Source organism: Mauremys mutica, chromosome 16 (assembly GCF_020497125.1).
Source record: "Mauremys mutica isolate MM-2020 ecotype Southern chromosome 16, ASM2049712v1, whole genome shotgun sequence".
Classification (NCBI taxonomy): Eukaryota; Metazoa; Chordata; order Testudines; family Geoemydidae; genus Mauremys; species Mauremys mutica.
This window is the reverse complement of record NC_059087.1, coordinates 5,974,496-5,998,217: the sequence shown is the minus strand read 5'-3', so window position 1 is coordinate 5,998,217 and position 23,722 is coordinate 5,974,496. Positions and strand designations below refer to the sequence as shown.

The window sequence follows — 23,722 nt, the reverse complement described above, 5'->3', positions numbered from 1 at the left end:
GGGCTTTTAATCGCAGTGTAGGCAGCCCCTGCGGGGCCAAATATGGCCTGGATTCAAGGAAATACTCTACCCAGCTTGGAGTCACTCGGCCGCCCCGTCCCCTGGTCGCTGGCCGGGCGCTGAGGGCCCCGAGCTCAGAATCAGGCACGATGCCCAGCCACAGCGAGGCTCTGGATGGTGTGGCCATGCCAGCGACAAAGGTTGTATCGCAGTCCCTGCTGCCCCAACCCAAGCGCCCTGCGCTATAGTGTGTCTCTCTCTCTCTCGTCTCTAGAGGAGGATCATTCTGAGGACGAGTTGGTGAAGGATTCCGTGGGCACGGAGCAGTCCTACCCCTCTCCCCAGCAGCTCTCTCAGCCCCCCGGGGAAGACCCTGCCTCCCCCAGCCCCCTCCAGCCTCTGCTGGCCCCCACCATGGCCCAGGAAGCCCAGAGGACTTTCTCGTTGTCCCCTTTCCCCAGCATGGCTGCGGGCGAGCGGCTGCCGACGGACGCCTTGCTCCCCAAGCAAATGGTTCCCCCGGCGTACAAGAGCGAGAATGGCAGCATGCTGGCCTTCCCCTCCCCCTTCTACATGGCCAAAGGCCCCCCGCTGCCCGCCAACCCCAGCCACACCGCCCCCGCCAGCGACTCGAGCCCACCCAGCGACCAGTCGGAAGGCAGCAGCGCCAGCTCGGCCGACGAGGAGCAGCTGGACACAGCCGAGATCGCCTTCCAAGTCAAGGAACAGCTGCTGAAACACAACATCGGGCAGCGCGTCTTTGGCCATTACGTCCTGGGGCTGTCGCAGGGCTCCGTCAGCGAGATCCTGGCCAGGCCCAAGCCCTGGCGCAAGCTGACAGTGAAGGGGAAGGAGCCGTTCATCAAGATGAAGCAGTTCCTCTCCGACGAGCAGAACGTGCTGGCGCTGCGGACCATTCAGGTGCGCCAGCGAGGTGAGTGGCCCGGAGGGGGGCGACTCTCACGCTGCATGAGCTATGGGGGGGCAGCTTTGCGGGGGGGGGCAGTTGTGGGATTTTCACTTTGCCTTGCTGGGCTGTGACCCAGGGAAAACTCCCTGCTTTGCACTAGCAGCTGGAAGGACCCACAGCCCCAATTCCCAACGCCCGTGAACAGCAGCCCAGGGTCCGATCCTGCGAGGTGCTGAGCACCTGCCACCGTTGGCTTCTGTGAGCATGGAGGGAGGCTTGGGGCCTGGCGAATAATAATGATTGATAACAAACCTGAAGGGGCTGCGTCACTGAATGCGCTTTATTCATTTCTTCTGACAAGTGGCATTTAATTATTCATGGTAATGTTTCAGGGAGTCCCAATCAATGTGCAGGAGAATGTTTTGTCAAAATAACAAAGTCTTGACGTGAGACCTCAGCTATTTAATAAACAGTCTGAGCACTTCTCTAGCCCATCCATGCAAGGGAGTGTTGCAAACACTCTCAGCCAGGGAAATCTTAGCCCTGGCTTATAGCAGGGGAAACTGAGGCACCGAGAGGGGAAATGATTTGTCTCAGGCCACACGCAGTATATGTCAGAGCTGGGACTAGAACCCAGGTAGCTTGGCTCTTCAGTCCTGTACTTTAACCACAAGACCAAGCAGCTTTGCTGTGAGGCAGGATGGGATGTTCCTGCCTTTTCAGATTAGCAGCATGAGAATTAGGCAGGTGCTCGGCATCTCTGGACAAAATGGGGCCACTTTTATTAAGGAGCTGAACTTGGCCTGTATTTCTCTAGTGCCTGGCTGCCCGCGGCTCCCAGGCCATTCAGAGTTGAACAAATGCAGACTTGGCTCCCTAAAAACGCACCAGATGACACTACGCCGTGGGCTAAAGCCATGGATAGAATCCGTGCCCTCGGCCAGTCGTAAACCAGAACGCCGCGGGCTACAGCTCACCTAGCGTCATCTGCTGTGTACAGCTCAGTGGTGAGAGGATCTTCTGGCTCCTGTGCGACAAGGGGCAGGACCCTGACCAGGCGATATAAAGTGAGACGCGAGGTGCTGCTGCTCCGTTGTCCATGAGGCTCTGGTCCCTTGCAGACTTTGCCCTGCTGACAGGCAGGCTGTGGATTTCGCTGGGTGAGACGCTGGAGCGACTCACTGACCTGCTGCCACCGTGACTGGGAGCAGATTCAGGTCCTCTGGGGGCTTGGGACTAGCAGCATTTTCCAGATGTCTCCTTTTTAACCCCTTGGTCCCTGATCCTCCCACAGCTCCCCCTGCGCTAACCCTGGTTGGGCACAATCCAGGGGGTGTGTCAGATCAGTGCAGCACCGTCGTTTTGGCTTCATCTCTCTCCGGAAATGACTTACGTTAGAATTTACCAGGCACGTTAGAAATCTCAGCCCACCGGGCCAAAGCTGGGCCCAGGCTGTGCAGATGGAGATGCCTGAAAAGCAGAGAACTGAGGGTACCCGCCCCAAACCTGCAGCATTCAGAGTCCATAGGGGGTCCAGGGGAGGACTGGAGGGTGCACAGCTCATGCAATCACCTAGTGCAGCAATAACTTCTGTTCTAGTTCTCAGGAAAGACTTCTCCAGCCAGCCGCTTCTACACTTCCCATGGCCTCTAGTACTGTATTTTCCACCAAATATCCAGATGGTGCCTGGTATCGCAGAAGTAACATGAGCTCCCTGGTCTTTGCTGTACCGTAGGTGGCACATTATGGGGGGTGGGGGAGAAGGGGCTACCCCACTGCGTCTGTTAGCGTTTCAAGTGGTAACGGCTGCAATCAAGAGAAGACCCACTTGGCTCATTCTGCTTCAGGAGCCATGAGTGGTGGAAAGTGGTTTTTTGTCTCTAAGGGCTGGTCCGTCTGGGGAAATTGACCAGCAGAGCTGCTCTGGAACCAGAGAAACGTAGGGCAGGAAGGGAGCTCAGGAGTCCATCACCCCACACGGAGGCAGGACCTGGTATACCTAGACCTTCCCTGACAGGTGTTTGTCTGATCTGTTCTCAGAGTAATTGTCCCAGAATAAAATCACTTTTATTCTGGAATAGAGCGGTCCCGCCGGGGAGTTATTCCAGAATAGCTCAATCATACCGGCACAGGTCTTCTGCAATAGCTATTCCTCACTAGCGACGCTGGTCAGTTTCCCCCAGGTACACGAGCCCTGATCTACGTACTGGGGAATCACAGAAGATAAAAACCCACGTGGCCTCTGGGCAGATTGGAGTCCAAGCCCTGTTATGGTCAGGCTAATTGAAAACTGCGTGCAGTTGTGAGAGCCGTTTGTGTGTCAGTGCGGCTGGAGGGTTTACACAGATCCGGGCAGCCCCCTAACAAATGAAAGCATCCTGCTGCCGTGTTGCTAGTGTAAGATCCTGGGAGAGCCTGTAGCATATGGATGTATTTCACTGGCGTGGCGAAAGGCACAGGGGGCTTATCCGGGACTGAAGCCAGGCCTCTGGCAGCTCCTTTGGAATGTCGGTTCTGTGGAGGCGTTTCACGACGGTTTCAATCTAGAGCCGGTGGCAGGCACCGGATTCATACTGTGGAGACTGGACGCCGCTATTTAGTGCCAGGGCCTGGGCTAGACTTGGCCTGAGGAGGGATTTTCGCATGTGTGACGAGCCTAGTGCAGACGGGGCCCTGCCTTGGACACACGCTAAGCAGGCTGAGGTAAAGCTCCGTCTCCTTACAAGGTTTTTAGCTTGGCCAGTTCAGCGCTTGCTAAAGCACCGCTTGTGAATCTAGTGTAGACAAGGAGCATGTGCCTGAGCCGAGGCCCAGAATGGGCGTGTTAGCAGACAGCAGGTCTTTAGCGCCTCTCCTGGGCCCATCGCTGTGGTATCTAGGCATCGAGCACCTGATGGGTGCCGTGCAAACACTGATCACTGACTTCCTGATGACCGCAGGCCTGGTAGTTCGGTGCCCATGGCCCAATGGGCCCTTGGCCTGTCTGCCAGTGAAGGGGAGGAAGGCGGGGGGAGATCAGCAGGAGGGCGCAGTCACAGCCAGCCAGGAGAACGGTTATAACGCAAAAGCAGAAGACTCGCCGAGTGGGGGCCAGCCCAGCCCTATGACCCCCCTGGCTGTGAAGCCCGAGGCTTCCAAAGGCACTTTGCCTGCTGTACCTCCCCAGCCCTTCTCCTCAGCACCTGCACAGGGAGGGGGAGCTGAGCCGGGATTAACCCCTCGTGCACTTGTGCCCCTACCACCTGGCCAAGCAGTGCTGGCAGGGCAAGCTCAGCTGAGAACACAGCCCTGTGAAATCCCCCTAGAGTTTATTCCTTCAGAAGCTAAGTTAATTCACAATGTCTGACATCCCCCTCCCCGACTCCAGCATCCCTGCTCCGTTTGTATGGTCCTGCCTTTGTTGCGAATGGGATTTCAATGCCCTTCAAACAGGAGGGCGGTGGGAGGGGGGGACGAGGCCACGCTGCTTGGTGTAGGAAGTGAACGAGGCGAAAACTGACAGCCAGTTACCTGGCCTCTCTTCAGTCTTGCTAGTGACTAATGGGGGGTGACATTTCCTTAAAACCGGCGTTCCTAAAAATAACTGAACATGAGCATCCGTAAATACTTCCTGACATACAAGTTGAGCTTGTAAAAACAGCGCAAGTGACAAATCTGTTATCATGCCTCTTTGATCAGGTAGCATTACGCCGAGGATTAGAACTCCAGAAACCGGCTCTGACGATGCCATCAAAAGTATCCTGGAACAAGCGAAGAAGGAGATTGAGTCTCAGAAGGGAGGTAGGTGGAGAAAACACGGAGCCAGGCAAAGCTCCCTCACACAGATGTGTGTGCTCCTCAGTGCGTACCTGGGATTTACACCGCCAAGCAGACAAAGCGATGTTTGTGAGCTGAGCCAGCCAGCCACGAGAGGCAGTGCCTGGGATCCCACTTCTCTCTCATTGTTCTTTTCCTCCGGAGATACCTCACCTGGAAAACAGAGTCCAGGACTTGTTAAATGAGCACAACTATTGCAGGGGCCGGAGGAGGAAATGAATGGAGGGCTCACTGCGTGAATCTGACAGCCGCACAAAGGAGAACAGTAATAGTATCCCCAGTACCCTTTCTAGTGAGTGGTCACCGGGGTGAGGCAGCTTTGCGGCAGTTTCATGGTGTGTCCCCCTCCCCGAGGGTTATTGCTCCTTCCAAGCCGAGCAAAGTGGGCAACAGTCCCCTGCCTTCCTTGCATCCCACGTTGCAGCTCGGTGTTCGCACACAGAGAGCCGGCAAGGGAAACTAACCCGCCCCTCGGCATTGGTAAGCTGGAAAAAACCCTAAAAGGGGGGAAAACGCCACCAATAAAGCAACTCCAGGGGGGCTGAAAACCCAACACACACTCTCCATTTCATCAGCTGGGATAGTTTGTGCACAGGTAGGGGCGAAAGGTTTTTTCAACCCCACCATTTTGAGTGCCTAGTGGGGTCTGACTGCCAGAAGGTGACTGCTCCACACTTTCTGAAGACCAAGCCCCGTTTATGATGTCTCAGGTTGGAAGCCCAGAGTCACTCGTTCCTTTTGAAAACCTTCTAGGCCAAAATTGTCCGACTTGGGTACCAAACTGGAGGTGCCGACCATACATACGGATTTAGGAGCCTACCTTTTAAGCATCCAGGTTGGAAAGTGTTGGCCATAGAGTTTTTAATCTGGAAGCGTCCCTTTAAAATGAATTCCCTAGTAGTCTTTGAACTACTTAACCCTGAGCATGGTATGTATAAAATGCAAGGCTTCCTTTCCAATAGGTCTGTTGAAAGGTATGCTGCATATGCTGCCCTCTGCTGGACACAGGCCTAGAAGTGATTCTGGAAGTAATTCCATAATTGTGCTTTCCTTGTGGTTTCATGTCTTTGAAGAATAATCTGGTATGGAGCAGCATTATCTTGCTACTGGGTTGGATCTGATTCTTAGTAGAACCGAGACGATGTCATTTTGCCGAATCCGCATGCACAGTTGCAATAAAAAATTAAACCTTCAGTTTGTGACAGTAGAGGAGAGCAATGAAAACAAACCATTTAAATGTGAGAGAGGAAACAGTTTTCCCCGGTTCTGAGAGCTGCTTTACCTCCCTGCCTGCACAAGGGCAAATGTAAGTGGAGTTGCTGTGGTATGTCATCTTTTTAAAACTTCAAATCTAACCTTTTTTCCCTGAAACAGATGATTAAATGAGAATGCACGATCCATGTGGCACGAGGAATCATTAAACCAGCTGTGTTCAGAGTCAATTACAAGAAGTAAAATACTTTAAAACAGGTAGTCTGCTGAGAAAGCAGAATCCCCAAGAATTAAATTAGATGAGAATGGTGGAAAAACAGACAAGGAAAACAAACATGTTTGCATATTGGCATTATCTTTAATGGGATTTAGTTTGCAGTGGTAGAATTCAAACGCTGGCTGTATATATGTGTGGCAAAACATACGCTCTTCTGGGCACTTACGTCCAGACAAACTCTCTGATTTTGTGTGCCTGTGACTTTAAAAATCAGTCCCAATAGAGCTGACATTTTTTAAGATAGATGTGTGCCCAAAGGTGAATTTTATTAAGAAGATTCAAGGAAAAGCTCTTCACCTGGGTTTGAGTTATGGGAGAATTTAAAAACAATTGAAATCATTTTCCGTTGTGAAGATACAAGATGCATCATGTAGACAGCTAGGTTGCTGCCGTATTCATCCAGGAATGCAGGAAACTGACTCCAGTCACACAATAGCAACCAGTGTGGAAACTCCCCTACCCCCTTAACTTCAGCGAGATGCGAACATCACTGGGACGATTTACGTGCTAATGATATGAAGCAGAGGCAGTTTTTTAAAAGGCAAGGAAATGAAATGCAAAAAACTGGGCTGCAGAGATCAAATCCTAAAATGGGAATTGCAGAATTGAAGGGGTCAAAGGCAACGTTCAGAATGAGATGATTAGTTGTATTATGGTAGTGCCTGCACGCTGCCGCTGAAATCAGGGCCCCGTTGTGCTAGGCTGCCTACAGCCGCATGGTGCGAGAGAGTCCTTGCCCCAGCGAGTTTACAGTCTAGATAGACAATAGAAAAGATGGGAGCAGAAAGTGAGGCAAAGTGACTTGCCCAAGAGAACAGAGCAGGTCATAGTGATAGACTCGGGACTAGAGCCCAGTTCTCCTGACTCGCAGTCTAGTGCTTGAGCTACTGGATGTCAGCCAGGTTATCACCCCTCCATCTGGAAACTGTTCAGCTCCCCTTGTTTCAAGGAACCCTAAAATGGCTGTGAGAGCTGAGAGAAGGGAGTTATTTTTCTCTCTATTTTCAGTTTGGTTACTTGGTGCACTTTGTGTCTAGTCAGTTTCACCATTTCCCTGCAAACTGGTATGTCCCTCAGTTCTGGGGCTGACATACATAAATGTGTGCAGGGATTGGTCAGTTTCCCCTGTTGTTTGTGTGGGTCTTTCACATGCCAACAAGGGAAAGGAAACCTAGTTTATGAGAAAACGAGATTATGAACCCACAGATATTGGCAAGGGGGCCTTTTAGGGGCAGATGTGGCACCTGAAACCATGTTTAACAGACTGCTTCAGTGACTGACTAGACTTTAAGTTGAAGCTGCCCCTCTATCTTGGCCCTGCTGCACCTATGCATTGTATTCTGTTCCTATCTTTGTAGTTAACATGCGGTGTAATATATTGCTGGTTTTGCTGAAAAACATTATTAGGGTGCATGTCCCCAGGTGGCGCTGTTACACATAGTCTTCCAAGTTCTTTTCCTTGGCATACGAGCAAATGTTCAGTCTTGGGAAGATATGCTCTGTGTCAGGATGTTAGTTTTATTATGCAGGGCTCAGAGGAGAGACTGGTGTGGGAGCACCAGGGATTTTCCTCTCTGCTTTGGTCTCTGAGGCTATGTCTACGCTACAGACCTTACAGCGGGACAGCTCTACCACTACAGCTGTGCCGCTGTATGGTCTCCTGTGTAGCCACTCTTTGCTGGCAGGAGAGTGCTCTCTGGCCAGCATAATTAAACCACCCCCAACGAGCGACGTTAGCTGTGTCAGCAGGAGAAACTCTCCTGCCGACATAGTGCTGGCACCAGCACTTTTGTCGGTGAAACTTATGTCGGTCAGGGAGATGTTTTTTTCACTCCCTGACCGACAAAAGTTTTACCAACAGAAGTGCTAGTGTAGACAAAGCCTGAGTGGAGTCAATTCCTGAGGCAGAGTTGCTCCCTGGGAACCAGGCATTGAGATGGGCTGAGAACCCAGAAAGAAGGGATTTCTCTGCATGCTGTTCCAGGACTGGTGTATGTGTGTAAATAAAACAAGTTACACTCAGAGTATCCCTAGACACCACATTGCTGATTTCTCCTCCACTGGAGGGCCCCAGACATCTGCTACCTCTCACTAAACAAGCAACAATCTGTTCCCTATGTGTGTACACAATGTATAATGGGGTTAAGAACCTATTGCTCCTGGAAGTGGCTAGTGATTTTGGGGTGTCCAGTTCACGACATATTACGGAGTAATTGTGTAAAGTTTCAGCCCCAAAGGGAACATGGTTCATAAAGCTGAAGCAAATGAAAATAGGGGAATACAATGGAAAAGCTTTCCCTGTCCTTCGCCAGCATATTAGCAGGCTGTCGTTAGATTGCATTTGTCACAGTTACATAACCCAGCAGTTTCAAAGATTTTATGCTACCTGCAAAAATAGCTTGGCTTTGTTCCCTCTCCACTCATGAACATTCAACTTTTGATCTCTGCAGAAGACACTGCACAGGGTGACACAGTGAGTGACACCTTAATGAGTCAGGTTGCAATGCTTTTTAGCAATTTTTTCTATGTAGGGTGCACAGATCTATAAATAGCTTCCATTGTTGTTTGGAGTGATGTTGTAGCCAAGTTGGCCCCAGGATATTAGAGACACAGAATGGGTGAGGTCATATCTATTATCTTTTATTGGGCCAAGTTATGATGGGGAAAGAGACCAGAAGAGCTCTGGGTAAGCTTGAAAGCTTGTCTTTTTCACCAACAAGTTGGTCTGATAAAAGATATTACCTCCCCCACTCTGGCTCTCCTAGATATAGAAACAGCATCCCAGAGTTCCTCCTGAAATACCCTATGCTATATAATCGTATTTGTATATAAGCACCAGGATTATTATTAATAATAGTATTTTTAACAAACATAGCTCTTATCTAAAGATATGCTGGTGGTGGTGTTAAAGGGACTCACCCCCGTGTATTTTAACCAGGGGCCATATCCTCAGCTCCTCCTCACACGAACGCCCATAAGGGATTTCAAGGGCTGGCTCTCCCCGAAGAGCGCATTGACACATGTTCCAAGTGTTCGTTTCCAGGAAGGGTAGGGCAGCCCTTGGCTCGTTTCTGCCGGAGGGATCATGTGTACACTCTTTTCAGTGCATTGACAACCAGCTCACCCTATTGGTTTAGCTTGTGTCGAGTCCAGCGTTGCGGCTCTGGGCTGCTGAGCCTTAATAGGACTTTCCAGCTGTAGATCTTAGAGCTCCTTACAAAAGAACGTGTCCCCATTTCGCAGACTCCCCGTCAGCATTCCCTATGGGTGCTGAGCTTGTCCCCCTGCCATTGGCGGGGGCGTGTGACATAGGGGTGCAAGTCTGTGACAGCCCCAGCACGGTTTAGTTCAAGCTCTGCAGCTCGTGCTTTTAGTTCTGGGAGTCCCCGGTTCAGTCCCTGGTGTGTCGGCCAAGATGGCGGCCGTCCCATCTCCTGTGCAGAATGGGCTCTGCTGGGTCCTGGAGAGCTGGCCCTCCCTCACCCAGCCAGGCCCCCGCTCCTTTCATTCCAATATACTCTCCAAAGTGAAGGGGAAGTTCTAGCACACGGCCTAAAACCTCCCCGGGCCTTCCTTGGCCTGCAGCCGGCGGTGCTGCGCCCAGTGACTCAGTGGGGCCTGCCCCCACGTTGAGCTGCCCATTGCCCAATGAAGTTCCGTTCCCTGCCCCCTCATTCCTGCGTTGTCTGCCCTGTCCCCAGGTGAAACCAAGAGCTCGGCGGCTGCTCCCCAGGTGGTCACCAACGGCAACAGCAACTCAGAAGAGGCCATTAAAAGCATCCTGGAGCAGGCCCGGCGGGAGATGCAGGCCCAGCAGCAGGCCCTGCTGGAGATCGAGTCCGGCAGCAGGCCCGTGGCCACGCCGCCCACGGAGCGCTCCACCTTGGCCGCCGTCAGCCAGAACATTGTCCAGGCCTACATCAAGCAGGAGGAGGGGACGCTGGGCACTAGCTCCAGCTCCACGCAGACTCCCCTGACGGTGCTCTCCCCCGCCGCCTTCGTGCAGAGCATCATCCGCAAGGTCAAGTCGGAGATAGGCGACGCCGGCTCCTACTTCGACCAGCACTGGGCGTCGGAGAGGAGCCGGCCCTACACCTCGGTGTCGCCCTCCCTCTCCTCCTCCTCCTCCAGCTACTCCAGCCTGGCCAACGGGCGGGCCTGGCCGCGGGGGGAGCCCAGCGAGGAGGAGCTGGCTGCGGGCGAGGACGAGCCCCACAAGGCTGTGGAGATGAAGTCCGAAGGGGCCAGCGCAGAGCCGCAGAGTGCCAGCCGCCTCTCCTATTACCCGGCGTACGTCCCACGCACCCTCAAGCCGACCGTCCCACCGCTGACCCCGGAGCAGTACGAGATGTATATGTACAGGGAGGTGGACACCCTGGAGCTGACCAGGCAGGTGAAGGAGAAACTGGCCAAGAATGGAATCTGCCAGAGGATCTTCGGGGAAAAGGTACCGATCCGGCTGGGGCTGGGGCTGGCCCATGGCCTGGCTGGAGCCCCAAGCCCAAGCAAGCCCCAGTTTAAAGCTTGGCTTCCCTCTCTGGTCTTCTCGGCTGTCCCAGCCACTTGGGCTTCTTCCCCCACCGGCCATCCCCGAGCTCCTGGGCCCCTCTGCTAGCAGCACCAGAGGGCCCCCAGCATCTCCACACCCCCCCGAGCGCCATGGGGAAGGATTTACACCTCTCGGTCCAGCAGACACCCCTTTCCCCCCAGACTCATGGGCGGGGGGCTGCTGCTGGGGGCTGGACTCTCCCCCAGCCACAGAAAACCCACTCGATGGGCCTGGAGACAGGGTGGCTGGCTGGGGGCCTGTGGAGAGACAGGGAATACAAACCAGTTTCTCTGGGAGGTGGGTCAAGCCCTGTCTATGGGGCCCTCTCTGCAGGGGCCCTTTGCTTCCCCAGCCACTTGTCTCCTGCTCCCCGAGCCGCTCCCTCCCCCTGGGTGCATTTCCCATCTGTCTCCCACCCTGCCAGGCCCGGGCCAAGCTATACTATTAACGGCTCTCTGCTGTGCCAGGGTCCTCTCCCTGCCGCCAGCCACAGCTTCCCCTCAGCTCCTAACAACAGGCCTCTGTCTGCCCCTCCCCTTCCCCGGCCCCCACAGACAACTCTGAGCCATGCCCGGGCCTAGCCTGGCCCCCGTCTCCAAGGGGAATGGCCGGAAGCACGGCACCCCCGTTGGGTGGCCGGAAGGGCTTCGGGGCCGTTTCTGGTTGGAGTGCCCCCCTTTTGGGGGGACTTGTGGCGCTGGCTTCTGGGGGATGCCAGGTGCTTCTGGGCCCAGCCAGGGGGAGAGTCTCTTTGGAGATCAGCTAATGGAGCGGCGTCATCTCCGTTCCAGACGCCGTGCTGATCTCACGGCACAGTGCGCTTGGTGCGCGGGAGCAAGGGGACCTAGAGGCGCTCTCAGCCCAGATCCTCCTCTGAGTGCTAGGCACACAGCCTGATGCCCACGGATAATGTGTAAACTGCAGGGTTGGACTCTGCCCCATGTTGTTCTCTCCCCTTCTCCACCGCCACCCCCCGGAACATGGGTCGGAGAAGCCCCACAGCTACCTGGGAGAATTCTTCCCAAGCACGGGCTTGCCTATGAAACCCCCGCACGCGCTGCAGAGCCCCAGCATAGGGGGCATGCTGGCAATGGGAAGCATTCGCCCACAGGGCGTGGCACCACCTGCAGCGCCTGGCGAGGGTGCCATCGTTTAGAGCAGCCCAGGAGGTTGACTCTATTATGCTGGTGTGAAGCAATCAGGAGGTCACAAAGACAGCATCATGCCACGTTCCCCCAGGGCTGCGAGTTCCCAGCACAGGCTCTGAACCAGGGGCAGGATAGGACCAGGGGATGCTGTGAATGCCAGGCCGGTCTCCAGCCTCAGTATTTTGGATGCTCAGTGGCACAGAATCTCCCACTTAACACTAGGTTGTTATGAGGGGAATCTGTGGGAAGAAATAGCAAAGATTCATAGAGTTTAAGAGCAGAAGGGACCACCAGATCCTCCTGTGTATCCCAGGCCATTATTTCACCCAGCTACCCCTCTCCTGAGCCCAGTAACTTGTGTTTGACTAAAGCATCTTCCTGAAGAGGATGCTAACCGTGCAACCCAACCTCTCCCCCTGTGACATCTGCTCTAGGTGCTGGGCTTGTCCCAAGGAAGCGTGAGTGACATGCTGTCCAGGCCCAAACCATGGAGCAAGCTGACCCAGAAAGGCCGGGAACCATTTATCAGGATGCAGTTGTGGCTCACCGATCAGCTTGGCCAAGGGATTAGCCAACAACCAAACCCGCCACAGGGTAAGTTCTCGCTGCTCTTTGTCTGAAGACTGCACCCACTGCCTTGAATATTGGATGTAGGGATGGGCCTAAGCCATATCTGGGATCCAGGTTCCAACTTGGCCAGAGCTTAGGGATGTTCAGAGGGTTTGGCTCATCCGTAGTCTGAACTAACCAGCAATATTCATCTGGTCCATTGGATTGACCCAGCAGATAAATCAATAGATGGGTCAGTCCACCTGTTAGACTTGTCAATCAATCTGATCACTGACACTTGTATCAACCATAAGCCATGGAACTTCCAGTGTTAACCTGGAGACTTCAGTTACTTTCCAGCTCTCTCCTCTGTAACCAAACCCAGAAGCAGGAGCACACCTAGCAGGATAAAATATCTCAATAAGATCTGCCCTTCCCATTCTGGCAGATAGATCAGCAGGGCAGGGGCTGTCTCTTTGCAAGGTGTTTGCAGAGGGCCGAGTGCAAGGGGCTCTGGCCTCTCTTGGCACTATCCATAATACGAATGATAAATTAGAGCAGAAGTGCCAAAATACGAGAGGTGGGTGACGTTTTTAAGTGGAAACCCTTTTTCATAGGAAAAAATGCAGATTCAGTGACACCGAAACGGTTCATGAATTGATGTCAGTTTTGCCAACTTGTTCATTTGGCGGGAGAGAGGATTCTGGAAAACATCAAAGCATTTCCTTTCAACATTTTCTAAACAAAACATTTTGTTAAATTTGAAATTATTTCTGGTTTCAAAATATCTTTGAATTGTAAGTATAAAATTCAGAACATTTTAAGAGTCAAAATTGAAAGAAAGCGTTTCATTCAACTTGAAAAAAAAATTTCAACTCTTCCATTTGTGGAATTCTTTAGTTTTCGATCTGAAACAAAAAATTTTTTTATGACTTTTTGAAATTGCTAATGAAGTGAAAAGTCAGTTGTGAACCCCTGCAGAGACCAGTCTCACAATATTACTTCCTGACTAGCAACAAACAGTGCTGTACATTTCATAAAACAGCCTGTGCTTAAGAAACTTCCAGCCTAAGGTAGTTAGAGCAGAGTCATTAGGAAGAGGATCCAACAAATGTCTGAACATTTTGGGGGCTTATGTCTATGGATATTTGACAGCACCCATCCAGAGGTCTTCAGCAGGGTTTGAACCTGAGACCTGTGCCACTTGAGCAGGGCCAGCTCCAGGTTTTCTGCCTCCCCAAGCGGCAAAAAAAAAAAAAAAAAAAGCCGCAGCAGCACGATCGTGCAGCTCCACTCTTTGGCGGCAATTCAGCGGCGGGTCCTTCGCTCCGAGAGGGACTGAGGGACCCACCGCCGAAGACCTGGACGTGCCACCCCTTGGTATTGGCCACCCCAAGCACCTGCTTCTTTAGCTGGTGCCTGGAGCTGGCCCTGCACTTGAGCTAAAAGAGGAGTTCCATTAGGGGCACCAGTAGTAGGTTATTATCCTCTCTGTGGCACAGCCACACGGGGTGCAACCCACAATGTACAAGCATGTTGCAGATATATACGCACACTGAACTCCTGTAGAGTTGCATGCATGTATCTCAGAGCAAAATGTTGCCCTCAATGGAGTTGCAAGGCACGGGTCTCTCTCAAGGTGTGCTGCCATGAGCCTCGTTCATCTTCTAGTAAAGTCAGTGGAAAGACTCCCATTGACTTCACTGGCCTTTCACATGCTGGATCAGGTGTCAAAGCTTGTTTAAATGGAGAAAGCAAATATAGCTGGTGACCACCAGAGACTTCAGGGGCGCATGGCATCCTGCATTAGCAAACCAGTCTGGGAGATTGCCAGTCAATCCTTTGTCCCATCTCAGAGCCATTATAGATGCTGACACTGCTCATCACAAGTATTCCAGGCGCTCTCTGCATTGACCTCCTTTGAATTCTTAAACACAGGAAGAATTTGTGTTCTTTATTCCATAAAACCCAGCCTCCCCTCCCCCCAACCCCTCCCATGCTGTGTTCTAATTGGAGTGCTACGTCTCCAGGTTAAAACAAGGCACACTCATATCCACACACACATACGCGCGCGCGCTGTCATCTTTCGGAAAGGATCCTTCATACATCTTTCCAGAGCCGTTGTTCTGACACATCCGACTCATTTCCAACCCCCTTAATTAGTCTGTTAGACAAGATCAGGTGGTTAGACAGAGCTTTCAAATGTTATTTTGTCAGAAATTGGTTTTGAAAGTTGTCTAGTAAAAAAAAAAACAAAAAACCCAACAACAACAACAATCCACTGGCTGTGTGCCTAGAACAGAGAAGGAACTGCGGGGAGGGTAACGCTCATGTTCTCGCCTCAATTATTTCCACCACCACCGGATCTGTATAAAAGACTTTGCCTTATTTCTCCCCCACTTCCAAAAAGAAGAGACGTGGCATTTCTCCCCCCCTCCACCGTTCTCCAGTCTGCGTGTGTTGCAAACGACAAATCACCACAATAAATAATGTTCACTGATTTGCTTTTTCCTTCCCCTTCCCACCCCCACCAAGGTGAATGCAACACGCAAGCTGGAGATTTACTGCAGAAAGGGATTCTCTGTCAGCTCCTGTTTGCCCCCAGATGATCTCAGACTTGACCGGAGTTGACAGCTGTTAAGAAAGGGGGAAGGACCTGGCGAGACGGCATGCCGCGAGATCAGTCTGCGGCCGCGCACAGGCAGCTGACAGATTTGTACAGAGGATTTTGTTGCCAGTAAACCCATTCAAAATAATGTTTCAGTTGCACTTAAATGTCTTCCCCTGTGATGTATCACGGCGGAGAGACAGTCGAGATCTGGAGGGGAGAAGGGTCAGCGGCCAGGGCAGAGTGAATATTACGTTCACTGCCACACACCTGAGCTCTTATTTCTATGAATTTTTTGGCTTGATGCTCACACGCAAACTTTCACTAGTCGTGAAAGGTGCCACTGGAGCCAGATTAACACCATCCAGCATCCTAGGCCACATGGGGGGCCCCCGGTCAAGCAGAGGTCTGCTGGCTGTGGCCCTAACCATGACGAGATGGGCAGCATCCTCCCCCAGGCTCTTCTGCTCTGGTGCTGAGCGTGGGGCCAGATGCCTTTCTGGCAGGCTGCAGTGGCTGTTGCTGCAACCTGTGTGTAAGGCTGTCAGCAGACTCAGACAGACGTTGCTGCATTGGTCACATTGGATCCACCTTCTCCAGCTTTTCCTCTCAGCCAGGAGGGCTAGAGACATAAAGGGCATTAGAAAGAAAGCTTCAATTCTGCTGCCGTTGTAGGACTCTGGGATCCAGGGCCCTGGGGATGGGCCTGCTGTGCCCACGGACTGGGCTTTTGTCCACAAATCTGTAGGTATCTCGTGTGCCACAATCAAAACCTCATGTTTGCCAAGAACATTCGGGTGATTAAGGCTCAGTCTGACCCTTGTGTCTCACGTGTGGCTGACGAGGAGACAGCAGCCAAGCGCAAGCGACTAGCTCATGGTTGAAAGTCAAAGCCATGGCCTGGCAGCTATAAATAAGGCAGCAGTAGGAAGCGGTGCTGGTGAGTCACCAGGCTGTCCTCTTGCCACTGAGTCAGGGCTGAGCTCTGGACTCCAGCCCAGTGCTTGGGGCTAGTGTGCTGCTGAGGAGAACTGGGTTTCTCAAGTCCTAACCGCTTATGGCTAATAAAATTCCTGCGGCACCTTTTGCAAGAGTCAGAGCGTTAACCCTGCTATCCCAGCCAGATTTCACCCGATGTCCTTCCGTCCTGCCTTCCTAAACGCCCCCTTGCATTTTGAAATGGAGATGATGTTCTCTTCTCTGGTGCATAGTGTTGCTGGGTGCTGTTAAATAGTTGCTGTGTTTTGCCCCAGAGGTGGCTGCATTTCCGTGATGCGGGAAATGATCCCTGGGTATAGTTTGCCTGGGATCCTTGAGGTTGAAAGATGCTCTGGGATGTTATCAATGACCTAGGTAGGTTTAAAGGCTCATTCAGAAGCCTCTGTCCCACACAGGGCTAACTAGCAAACAAACCGAGCAGACCAGGATACACTTAAAACTTAAAACCCCCAAGGCGAACCCTACGGCTAGGAGGAAACAGGATTGTGTGAATGGCAACAATAATGCTTTGTCTCCCTGGTGTTTGACAGCGAGCCCTGGGGAGACCCAGTCTTCCCCCTCCCCACCGCCCAGCCCTTTGGAGCAAGACAAAAGCCCCCCGGAGCCACTCACTCTAACTCTGGAGAGCAGCAAAGAAAATCAGCAACCGGAGAGCAGGTCGGCCTCGTCACTGAGTGGGAAGATGTGTCCCAACAGCCAAGCACCCGTGGGCATCCAGGAAATCGTCGCCATGTCGCCCGAACTAGACACTTACTCCATCACCAAGAAGGTCAAAGAGGTGTTAACGGACAACAATCTAGGTGCTGATTTCCAGATGCCGCTTGGCTAGCCGCGGCCTCCGCAGCAGCGCGTGTGCTTAGCTGCAGAGACGGGCTAGGCTGGGGGGGCCCCGGGGTTTCAGGCACACGGTTTGATCATGGCAGCAGATCCGGGGGGCTGCATTGCAGTGCATTGGTTTGGGCCTCTCACTAGGCCTAAGGGTGGGTCTATGCTCCAGCTGGAGGGGTGATTCCCAGCTCGAAGAGCCAGACCTCGTGCAGCTGCAGCAATGTCCGTAACTAGCACACTGGCTCGAGGAGCGCTAGCCCGGGTCTGTCTGCTCGAGCTGGAAGTGACACCTCCATCTCCAGCGTAGACATCCCCTCAGCGTCAGGCCCCGAGCGATGGCAAGGAGGACACCCCAGCTGCCAAAGGCAAGGAAGCTGAGCGTGGCTGGCGACCGGCTGGTTCAGCCGCCTCCACTGCCCAATATTCTGTTCATTGCTTCCTTCATGAGAGCATCAGCTTTGTAGCAGCAACAGACGGGCCAAATCCCGCCCTGGGATGAGCCTGCTCCTGCTCCCCTGAAGTCTGTGGGAGCTTTGCTGCTGGCTCAGCTAATCAGGGACAATGTCATTGCAGGCAGCGGTGCTGGCAGAATAGTCCAGCTGGGATTAGGGACTGTGCTGAGCTCCAAACCCCCGGTTCCAGGCCTGAACCACGGTGGCGTATGGTATAACCCTCCCTGTGCTTCTCTGCCAGGCCAGCGGCTGTTCGGGGAGAGCATCCTGGGCCTGACACAGGGCTCGGTTTCCGACCTCCTCTCCAGACCCAAGCCGTGGCACAAGCTGAGCCTGAAGGGCAGGGAGCCCTTCGTCCGCATGCAGCTCTGGCTCAACGACCCTCACAACGTCGACAAGCTCCGCGACATGAAGAAACTGGAGAAGAAAGGTGAGTGTCAAAGCCTATGAGCTCACCACAGCGCTAGGGGGCACCGAGCTGGGGCCGGGGTGTAAATCTGGAATCACTCCCTGAACGCCACACTGGATTGACACTGCTCTGCACCAAATTCAGGCTTGCCTGTCTAGCTAGTTGTGGGCTGGTCTTTATTGATGGCAATTCCCTGTGAGTTGGGATCCGATTCTGCTCTCGTACTGGTTTAAATCAGGAGTGACCCTACGGAAATCAATAAACAGAACTGGAGTACTTGTGGCACCTTAGGGACTAACATTTATTTGAGCATAAGCTTTCCTGGGCTACAGCCCACTTCTTCAGATGCGTAGAATGGAACATACAGTAAGGAGATATAGATACATACAGAACATACAAATGGAGTTACCCCAGTGTAAACCTGCGGGAAGGCGTTTCGGAATCGGGCTCGCAACCTCTGCTGCTCAGTGTCAACAGGTCAACCAAGCAGGCATCCCAGCTAGCGGACTGCTGAGACTAACCTGGGATTTGTGAGTTTGCCCATTGCAATCTGGTGACTTACAAATGACCTTGCCATGGAGATAAATAGTGTTCTGGGCAGTGTTACTGAATGGTGGCGAAGGGCTGACTGCGCCGATCCAGGCACTCCAGTAGGGGTGTGACCAGAACGTTCCCGCCCCACCCCACAGTGCAATATGCTGTTGCTGGTTGACTAGTGGTGGCTGCATTTCACCAGGGCAGGATGTATTTGATGGTGCTGTTCTCTGACAGCCTTCAGGGCTGGCAGGTGCCCCACACAGGAGAGGTGTCAATAGGATCTATTGGCTGTAGCTCGCCAGTCTACAGCACTTGCTCTGGCCTCATCGGGGTATGTTATCGGGGCGGGTAATTGTCTTAGAACGACAGGATTGCAAGCTGCCAAGATCCAGGTCCTCATCGCTAAGGAATGACAAGAATGCTGTGCTCAGAGAGGGGTTGGGGCGGGGAGTGCCCCGGTAGAGAAGGATTGATGAGAAGTGTGCAGGCTCGGGGTCAGTCATGTCTGCATCCTTGCCAGCGGTAACCCCGCTCCTAGGGTGAATCTCCCCCAGTGCAACCCAAGATTCAGGCCCCGGTCTCCAGAGGGGAAAGCCTGATGCTTTGACCCGCTGCAGCACTCACTTGCAAGGCAGGGAACAGGGAGCGCGCTTTCTGGAAGCTGCTTGCAGCTGCTCTGAAACGGACTGTGCCGCCTGCCGTTTCTGTCCATGCTGCCTCAGAGGTTTGGTTTGGCTGGTTTTAAGGGCCCTGGCCTCTTTGTTGCCAAGTTCCCCACTGGCTGCCCGCTGGGAGAGCGCGTGGAGAGACGGGCAGAGGGGTGCTGGCAGCACAGGGCATCTCATGGATGGGCTGCGTCTTCTCCTCTCCCGTTAGCTTATCTGAAGCGTCGCTATGGGCTGATCAGTGCCAGCTCCGACAGCGAGTCTCCCAACACCCACTCCGAGTGCACCAGCCCCAGCCTCCAGCCCCAAGACCTCAGCCTTCTCCAGGTCAAAAAGCCCCGGGTGGTCCTAGCTCCAGAAGAGAAGGAGGCCCTGAAGAAGGCCTACCAGCTGGAGCCATACCCCTCCCAACAGACCATCGAGCTGCTCTCCTTCCAGCTGAACCTCAAGACCAACACGGTCATCAACTGGTTCCATAACTACAGGTCTGGCGGGTTCGGGTGGGGTGGAGCCGTCTCCATCTCGGCAGGGAGCGGGACGGGGTGGAGATCTCGGGAGGCTCTGAGCTTCGCAGACCCATAGCTCCATTTTCAGTGGCGAGACGTTGGCCGGGGGAGTGGGAGGGGACCCCGGAGGGAGGTCTGTGTGTTGCTATTCATAGACACAAACCAGGTTCTCCCGAGATATACCTGGCCCTGGCTCGAGGGTGGGGGCAGGGGGGTGTCAGTGGGTGGCGTTTCCATGCATCACACAGCAACAAGCAGAACCCCACTGACATGGACCTTACAAACCCGAGTGAGGAGTCACCCCTGAGTGACGTCGCTAAGGCGACCTGACTTTCTAGCGTGGACCAGCCCTCAGTAATGTGGCAGCCTGGGCTCGTGGAGAGGAGAAGGGATTCAGAGGTGATGACACCCCCGCTCTGAGATGCTCGGCTGGTGGTGCACAGTGCTGATGTTACCGTCCTGTTATGCTTGTCCTGCAGGTCCCGGATGCGCCGGGAAATGCTGGTGGAAGGGGCCCAAGACAATGACACAGACCTGGAGCCGAGCAGCTGTGGGAGCATCGTGCCTGGCAGCAGTTCACACAGAGTCCCCAACCCGCTGAGCCCTGATTCGGAGGGGGAGGACAGGAAGCCTGTCTTCAGAGACACGAAGCGCAGAGGGCTGAGCGAGACCCTGATCAGGGTCAAGCAGGAGCAGATGGAGGCGGGGGAGAAGGGCGACTGTTACAATCACCAGGACTCTTGCAGCCTGGAGCGGGAGACAGAGCACATGGTGGCCTCCATCCAGCATCCCCGGCTTCTCAAAGAAGAGCAGGTAGATGCCGCCTGTGCAGAGGCCACTCAGGACGCTCCCCAAAGCACTGCCAGCCTCACCAGGAGCAGCGCTTTGTACAGCACAGCGCATGCCGCTGGCACTCCCGACTGCTCTGCCCTTCATCCACCCCAGGAATCGGAAGGTGGAGAGCGGCTGCACCCTGACCCCATTAGCTTTAAATCCACCTCGGAGTCCTCCCGCTGCAGCCTAGAGGTCTCTCTGAACTCGCCCTCAGCTGCCTCCTCTCCGGGCCTCATGATGTCCGTCTCGCCAGTCCCGTCCTCCTCTGCTCCCATCTCTCCGTCACTGCCAAACACCACCTCCGCCAAGGTGCAGAGTTCAAGTCCTGCCGCAGATACGGGCTCTTTACAGCAGAGTGTCAAGCAGAACACAACCATCCAGCGGAGACACGAGAAAATGGCCAACCTGAACAACATCATCCACAGGCTAGAAAAGGCAGCCAATCGGGAGGAGTCCCTGGAGTGGGAATTCTGAACGGCTGGGCGGCAGCTGAAGAACAAGGATCTGATTGGTTGCTTTCGTTGGTGACAATTATAAACTTTCTGGAACACGTTGATGGAACAGGGAGCCCTACTGGCGTATATATATAAATATATATATATATATATTTTGTTAATTTCATCACATGCTGAGGACAAAAGAAAAACCCATTTGGTTAATAAGAAAGGGAAGGAAAAACAGCATGTAGCTTCTGAATCTTCACACCTGATGAAAGGGAACAAAAAATAAATAAAACCTGAGCTTTGTTTTAAATGTGAAAAACTGGATACACTTTTAGAAAAAAAAATATTTATAGACCTCTTTTAGATATTTTAATAAAAGGATACTTTGGAATTTATTAACAGCTTAAGCTGTTTTGATATTAAAGATAGCTATAAAATCAAGATGATGTAGCAGTTGTGTCATTAAATGTACACTGAAGTCTTGTAGTTTGCCACTGGAAGAGATTAAAAAAAAAAGACTTATTGATCAAAGCCATCGAGAAGCACTATAAGACTGACCAAATTTAATAAACTTTTGACTAGCGGTTTTTCCACATTTGTCTGTAAGACACTGCATTGCTACTCTCCTTTCCAGAGACTGTGGTATAGTCCGTGAAGACTCTAAATTGAAACCCTTGATGCCATCGAGTATGTATTTAATTCTGGTGGTATGTTTTGAACCCTTTGTAACACAGAATGTCACGTGCAGTTGTATATGTTGTAGAAAATGTCTGCAATAGCCTTCCTGAACAAGCTGTAGCATGGTCCATAACCAATTCCTTCCACTTCCTCTCGTGCGTAACCCGTGACAAACCGAAAAGAACGAAACAATTTCAGCGGTTGGCGGCAAAGCTTTCTGTCCATTTGAAAAACAAACAAAAAAATGAAATAACCCATATCTCTGATTTTGGGAGGGAGAAGGGAAAGGTTCACAGGTGCAAAATGTCTTTTGACGTATCTGGTTTGATGGTAACGTACGTTAACAATGATCATGACATCGCAAGATATTTTTTTTATGCATGAGCATCACCTTCTTTGGTGAGTGGGCGTCGGCCAGCAGGACACCTTAACTCTGAGCTTTCAATGCCGGTGCTTGGGGGCAAGCACTCAAAAAATAGAAACCACTGGCTCACATCCGGAGTCGGAATCTGTTTGTTTGTTTTTACCTTAGGCAGTTCCAGCTTTTGAGGCAGAAGCACCTTTATGTTGCTAGATTTTGGGCTCTAGGAAGAGCGCCAAGGAATGAGGATTATCCTCCAGGTTTGAATCCGTCGACAGCAAATGGCTTTCTTTACATGTTATGGCTTCTGCATGTCAAATAGGTCCTCAACTGTTCTCTACAGCAACACTTGGTTGAAGTTACAGCCGAAGGCCAACCGCCTTCCCCCGGCACTGAGTGAAGGGTATAAACCCTGGACAGTAGAAAGGCAGTGCTGCAGCACTTAGGGGCACTTGCTTCCACCCCACTTTGCAGTGGGTGTCGTTACAACAAATTGCCATCTGTTACCCACAGTGTCTTCCCGTGCTTAGATAGGAGGTCCTTGGTAATCGACCGGGGCCCTGATTTAGCAAAGCCCTTTTAAGCACATGCTTTGACTTCAGTAAAGCCTAAGCATCCGTGTGAAGTTACATGTCAGTGTTTTCCTGAACTGCGGCCTTCGGGCCTGATCCAGAGCTTGCTGAAGAGTGCAGGAGTCTTGCCATTGATTTCCAGGGGCTTTGGATCAGGCCTTCATTACAGAGAGGCACATGCTGAGTTATCAGCCATCGGACCAGACATTTTAACAGCATCAGTTGCACGTGTATCTCTGTGCTGTTGAATTGCCCCTGCAATGGATTTTTCTCCCATTCTCGCAGCTAAAGACTGTTGAATAGACCAAGATCTATCTTAATCCATGCCAGTGATCAGGCCCCGGCTAACGCAATGCCTTTCAAAGAAGACTGGTTTAGATGAATTGTGTTGGTTTGTTCAGTGCTGGGCGGGGGCTTTTAACAGCCTTTGGCAAGGACCAGAATGCAGCATGCAAAGACCTACCCATTCCCTCCCTTCACAGATGCAGCCAGTTAAAAATCTCCGCACCGAATGGCGACTGAAGTGTCGTGAGCGCACATCTGCCAGGCACAGAGGCGATGCATGGAATACTTTTCCACTGTATACATTTTTATCGGAATAGAAGGTATTTTTATACTTGGGTGGTAGTTAATGACCAATTTTAAAAGCAAATCCATTTGACTCCATGACGGCCAGGATCCCATCTGCCATATTTTAGCAACCATAGCCCTGTCTGAACAAGTGAGAGCTTATCTAACGGAACAGTTTGTACGGTTTCAAACCCCAACATGCCATAGAAGGGTGAGGCATACACGTTGACTACTATTCTTAGTGTGCTAGTTGTTAGCTTTAGTGGAACGGGATTTGATTAAGCACTTAGTCTAGTCTTTTGAACACAGAAATCCTGTTGTACTAAAAGCTAGTGGGACATGTTGATCACTTTTTGTTAGGCTCATGTACTGTACTTAAAAAGTTTCTATGAGATTGATGAACTTTGTTAAAAATTTTAAAAGGAACAAGTTCTGTAAAGAGCCACTAAATACAGAAGTTGTATAATAACTTTGGTGTTTCGGTCTGTTTTGTTCTGAGTTGGTTCCTAAGCAATCCCTTTCCTCCCTCCACTCATCTCCCTGCTTTCTGAACCTGCATGGAGTTAGTTCTTGATGACACAACACACCATGGATATATGATGTGTCATGTCTAGGGCCCAGCTGCATCCTGTACAGTCCTCCCCCAGTGCTGCCCTAGGGATGGGCTGAACCAAACCCCTCGCTCCAAACAGCCCTGGACCTGGAGCAGCGTTCAGAATCCAGCCGTGGAGCTGGGTTTTAATTCTGCAACCAGCCCCAAGCTAACCATGGCACAAACTAACCCCCAGCAGCCAACCCG

The 23,722-nt window shown here is 52.2% G+C and overlaps 1 protein-coding gene across 9 annotated transcripts in view; it reads left to right on the top strand.

The window, feature by feature from the left end:
• CUX2 (cut like homeobox 2) overlaps nt 1–23,392 on the top strand; it is a 223,194-nt gene extending 199,802 nt beyond the window's left edge. For 7 of the 9 annotated variants that reach the window (XM_044989886.1, XM_044989883.1, XM_044989885.1 and 4 more), the window contains 8 exons: nt 275–934; nt 4,589–4,690; nt 9,917–10,662; nt 12,347–12,506; nt 16,599–16,868; nt 17,590–17,778; nt 19,171–19,444; nt 19,945–23,392. In XM_044989886.1, coding sequence (XP_044845821.1) covers nt 275–934; nt 4,589–4,690; nt 9,917–10,662; nt 12,347–12,506; nt 16,599–16,868; nt 17,590–17,778; nt 19,171–19,444; nt 19,945–20,773 — 3,230 coding nt within the window. In that variant the 3' untranslated portion in view covers nt 20,774–23,392. The remainder of the gene's footprint in view (nt 1–274; nt 935–4,588; nt 4,691–9,916; nt 10,663–12,346; nt 12,507–16,598; nt 16,869–17,589; nt 17,779–19,170; nt 19,445–19,944) is intronic. The other 2 variants (XM_044989891.1, XM_044989890.1) reach the window with 2 other exon arrangements.
• The last annotated feature ends 330 nt before the right edge of the window (nt 23,393–23,722 follow it).